Source organism: Ruditapes philippinarum, unplaced genomic scaffold (genome assembly GCF_026571515.1).
Source record: "Ruditapes philippinarum isolate M1 unplaced genomic scaffold, ASM2657151v2 ctg9576_1_1_1_1, whole genome shotgun sequence".
NCBI lineage: Eukaryota > Metazoa > Mollusca > Bivalvia > Venerida > Veneridae > Ruditapes > Ruditapes philippinarum.
Window position 1 is genome coordinate 1 of NW_026851773.1, and position 5592 is coordinate 5592.

Sequence of the window (5592 nt, forward strand, 5' to 3'; positions counted from 1 at the left end):
CAAAAATATAGATTTAAAAATTTATTTAGATGCCCGAATGAAAAAAATCCAACTGTTTTTAAATATCAATTTCTATGCTTATAACACAATTTACGCAAGCACAATGCACGTTCAAACACAAATGAATACCAGTTTATATGAGAGAATAACGCTATAAAACTATGTGATAATTTAGTGGTAGCACACCTTCACAACGATCCCTTCACCAAGATGACAACGATTGCAAAAAGTGACACCCCATTTTTTTACCGGTGAAGACACAGCACAGTGTTACCGTAACACCGTTAACACGTGTTTTTCCCGCCATAATTTCGAAGGGCGAAGTTTGGTACTAAATTTCGCATGTATTAAATTTCGCTAGTCTCTCATGCGATAATTAGCGCCCTTCAAGGCGATAATTATCGCGTGAGAAACACACAACATACGAAAATTAAGACGATAATTATCGAGGCGAAATTGTTAAATTTCGCTAGTATAAGTGTCTCTGGTCTTGTGAAAGGGCGATAATTATCGCGTGAGAGACTAGCGAAATTTAAGACATGCGAAATTTAGTACTAAATTTCGCCCTTTAGAGGCGATAATTATCGCGTGTTACTAGCGAAATAATGTGGACGAAATAGGATTCCGTAATAATGTACTGTGCAACATAACAAAAGAGATATCTACGTAGGCATGTACATATATCTTTGTGTATTGTTCAAATGCTTTATATAGCTCGAGCCTTGTTGATTATCATGGTGCGAAAATGTTCAGCTAGACCGAGACTCGAACATGAGACCCTTTCAATACCTTTCAGTGCCTCTACTGACTGAGTTATTTTGCTATTTGTAAATACATTTTCTCCAGTTCTAAACGGTGAGATACACATGTACTCGTTATTCGACTAAAAAATCGAAGTAAGTATTTATTCCTAAATAAGGAAACGCATTTCTGATGTTAAAATGTTCAATCAAATTTATGAGTTAGTTTATACAATTTGATGAAACGAATGACAAAAACCATAGTTAGAGACTATGGTTTTTTTTAATTTATTGGTAACAAGTGATGCCTTTCAACTAAATAAAAGATTGAGACCAGTCAATGGCATTATGTCTGTCAGGTGCGAATCCAGTGGTTATTTAGTAGGGGAGGTTGGACAATTCTTACATGGAATTATGCACTAACTAGAGGGGCTTGACATCTTATTTTTACGGGGGTCATGAGTCAACATTTTGTTGTTTCGTATTTGTATTTACATGATTTTCGTTTAAAAAAGTATCCAAATTTCAGAGGGGTTTCCACATACTAGCCAAATTCCAGGGGATTGGAGGGGGCTCAAGGCACCTTAACATCCCCCATTTTTGGATCCGCGCATGAAGTCCTGCGAGTATAAATCCCAAACAGAGACTTAAGTAATGAGAACAATGGTTGACAGATAGGACTGTAGGAAAAGAAATAACAACATGCTTTACAATCTTTGTTTACATTAGGAACTAGCCACATTCCAATGTGTGAACACAAGCAAAAATGCATAAAAGTGTTTGGCTTGTTCTGTTAGAAGTCAAATTATATCATCGATTAAATCATGACTTCCTTTTGTTTGCCAAGTTTTGTTCTCTTGTTTCTTGTTGTTTTCTTTGTAACTTACTCTCAAATCTTCTTTATGACTTTTCTAAGTTTCCATCCAATTTAATCGTTTACGGAATTCTTTTAAAGCTTCGTATTTTTCAGGATCCTCCTTCATTTTTTTCCACATCATCTTAAACTCTTTTCTCCGCTGTCTATTCTCTAACCTTTTCGCCTGACGTGCATCCATTTTATCTTGTCTCGCTGCGTCTTTTCTCGCCCATCTTTCTCGTAGACGTGAGATCTTTTCATGCATTCCTTTGCTTTCCAGTTTTTCAATTTTTGCCGACCGCCTTTCTTTCATCAATTTTATCTTGTTTATCCTATTTTCAAGTCGAGCCAGCTTCTTGGCCTTTCGTCTCGCCTTTACTTCTCTCCATGCCAATTGCCTGTAAAGTTTGACAAAAGTATTTAGCGATATTTACTTCTCAGCTCTTTGTCATTTGAATTATGACCCTGATTTTCAAATAAAAGCCTTCACTGCGAATGATTAACTACTGTACACTGTTCAATGCAGACTGACGAAAGAATTGCGAATAAAATACTGCAAAACATCAAAGCAATGTTCAAAGCTACATATGATTTGACATACAGGTTGTAGACTTTTAAAAATCTTTCAGCTGAAAATGCATAACAGACAGTGTCAAAGTATCATCCAATCAATTGCGGACAGACAAACTGACGATGAACATTTGACAAAATAACAAAAGTTTCTTTCTTATAATTCAAACAAAACAAATTACAGTGAAAGTCTCACATTTAAAAGTATTTAGAGAGACACAATACCTTTATTGTGAAGGTGTTAATTTATGATGTATACTTACATTTCCTGTCCATTCTCATTATCTTTAACTTTGTCTTCGTTATAATCATCTTCATCTGACTTGACACTATTAACTTCACCATCGCCATTGGCATCCGATTCGTCACATTCCAATGTGACGTCACGGTGTTTAGTGAGCCAAAGACGTTTGCAAGAGCACGGATTTGAGCTATAAAAAATGCAATAACTGCTGTCTCAATTGTTCTAAAAACAATTTCTAAGCTAAAAATCAAATCTCAAGTAATTATAATTGTTCAGAAACAGGAACAAAATATAAACTGACCAATCAAATTTCTGAGCTAAAAATGTTTTATTTCCTCTAGGCCAGAATTTTTGATCACAAAACATTATGAAATCTGTGCATAGACGATTGTGTACATTGTACATAGGGGAGATAACACAACATTGTTAGTTTCTAGATATCTAAGATATAACTATATGTACAAGATTTCACTGAAAGTATGCATACAATTCTATATCTTGATTATCATTACTTTAGTGCATAGACATCTTATTAAAGCTGTTACTATAACATTTATACTTACAAGCACTCAGCATCCGGAATATTTGAACACGTGAAAAACGTGCAAAGATCGATGGGACACCTGGTTTCTTTACTGTCAGCGCCACACTCTGGAATATACAAATGTTCTGTTACAATAAAATCAGGGAAGCTGTAAACTGTCTATAACAGTGCTAATAAAACAGTATCTTGAACAGGGGATTGTGTTATGGACAGTCATTTCATCCTTACTATGCTAATGGTCGTACTACTTTGATACAGAAACACAAAGTGTTATTCAACAAAGCAAACTCCATAATAGCCAAATGCATGTCCCTTTCCAAAATTAAGACACTTTGGAATGTCAAAGTGTGATAAGTTATAAAGATTTGTGATACTAAAAACGGTTTTATTTTAAAGAAGTCAAATCCGATCACGCTTATTCGTGTTATATATATCGCATTGCCGTTTAACAAGTTCATTTAATCACTAAACATGCTTATTTACGAATTAATAATAGCTCAACAAGTATTGTATTTGGTTTAAATATAAAAAAAGTAAATAAAATATTTGCAACAGACTTGAGGGGACCTGCCCATTTGGCGGTTACGAGGCTTGCCGAGTTACCGCCCAATGGCGGGCTCCCGAGGGAAGGATATTCTGATCCGAACCGCAAACATGTCAGATTTTTTCTTGCATATTCTATCATATTCCATTATATTTTAAACACTTACATGTACTTTCAATTAAACATTTTTTTTAAAAACTTACAAACCTGGTCGGGTACACTTAGAGCCGCAACATTTATCGGTCCCGTTACAAACGAAGTCCGTGACACATTCCAACCCTGATGCTTCCGTCGTAACAGCTTTACGTATTGCTGGACAGTAACCTGGTTTCTCTTCTAAATACATAAAGTGTAAGACTTTTCTTTTGAATACATATAGTCGGTTTATCAATACATTTTCTGGGACAAAGCATTTTTACGTCATTAGTCGTTATTTAGAAACATGGGCATTTATTTTGCCTTCTGCGTAAAAAATGAATAGTTTACTCAAAGCCCATACTCTCAAGGAACGTCAGTAAAATAGTTTGTTTTAAGAGTATAAAGCTGAATTCAAATAAATGACGTTAGGGAAATTCTTAAGTTTTATGCCAGGATGTGAATATAAAATCAATTTCAAAAACAGGTGCTACATCTATTATACTAAATACACAATTAAATCCCAAACAACAAAATGTAAAACAAGTAAAAGAACACTCCATATTCGTATCTTCTTTTAAATCAGTATTAAAAATTTATCGCACGCATTGCATATATCATCATCATCAATCATTATCATTCTTATTATCATTATCATCACCATAATCTCAACATCCTTATTCTGATTCGCATTATTTCCATAATCATCATAAAATAACACTTTAATTAACAATAATTATTTAAATATGTAAAGCTCAAATTCGCTAATAGAATACAATTTAAATATGTTCACAAATTCATGTTCAATAAAATGCTCATAAGCCGAATTATCTTACCCCACTACTCGTTTAATGTCATTTTATTATATGGTGATAAAAATGCAAAATAAATATATTACTTGCACAGTTATATGAACAGTTATATTAAAATGGTATCATAAAATAATGTAAATGTTATCGTGTTCGACTTATGTTTAATGTAAATTTAGAATGCTTACGAAAATAAGAAAAATAAACAGAAATAGTTATTTTTCTAACCTGCAACACCTATAGCAAACACCGTTAATATCAAGATTCCTATCTTCATTTTCGAATAATAACAATAATTAACTTTTTTTCTTTCCAAGACGTAAACAATATGTTTTTCCAGGTTATGTTTTGCCTGGCTTATATACCTGCGTTAACAAACACGCAAACAACAAACTCGTCCAATACACATCAAATACCATTTTTTTTTAACTAATGTCAAGGACGGGTCAAGTGCGTTTTGTTTGTTCGCACGTAATATTCATCACACCGTATTATCGGCACAAGTTTGACTCGTCTCCCTATTTCATAAAATATTCTAGCAGGTTAAAAATCGCAACCTCAGAAAATTCCTTAATTGTTTTTTTTCCCCGCAAAATTTTTTTTTTCATAAATAAAGGAATTCTGTGTCATACAACAATCATCATGAAAGGTCACGCTTGCAAAATTTAATAATTTTAATAACAACCAAGTGCGTCTTTTCTTGAGATTGTTACACGCGTCCAAAGTAGCCCGGTAGGAGTGAAAACACCGCCGACCTGTGCAGGCAGAAATCCCTTTTTTATTTTTTTTTTATTTATTTATTTATTTTTTTATTTTATTTTTTGAGATGTGGAAATTTTTTGGTAAGGGTGACTTTAGAACAGATCAAATAAATGCAGATCTTTATTTTGGTTGCTAATGTTCTGAAGCTCATACAATCATTTTGCATTTGGGAGGTAACTGTATATAACACCAACATCTCCGACTAGAAGCAAATTCAATCGAATCCATTGCTGCTGCACAGCTGTAGTAAGAACATATCTTAGGTTGTTTCTTTATTCAAAATGATTCCATTCCATGTTTAAATATTGACTAATCTGTTTCAGCCGATGTTTTTGGAACGTTGATGGTAGTTTCCCCTTTTCAGTACCGACCATAAATTTTCAATTTT

At 33.6% G+C, this 5592-nt stretch overlaps 1 protein-coding gene across 1 annotated transcript; it reads right to left on the reverse strand.

Annotated features, from left to right (window-relative positions):
- Positions 1–2425: 2425 nt before the first annotated feature.
- On the reverse strand, positions 2426–4829 carry LOC132739201 (uncharacterized). The gene is made up of 4 exons (XM_060726869.1): positions 4671–4829; positions 3706–3834; positions 2974–3061; positions 2426–2597 (listed from the first exon to the last, which is right to left on the reverse strand). The coding sequence occupies exons 1-4, from the start codon at positions 4717–4719 to the stop codon at positions 2426–2428; spliced, it is 438 nt and encodes a 145-aa protein (XP_060582852.1). The 5' UTR covers positions 4720–4829.
- Positions 4830–5592: the final 763 nt, after the last annotated feature.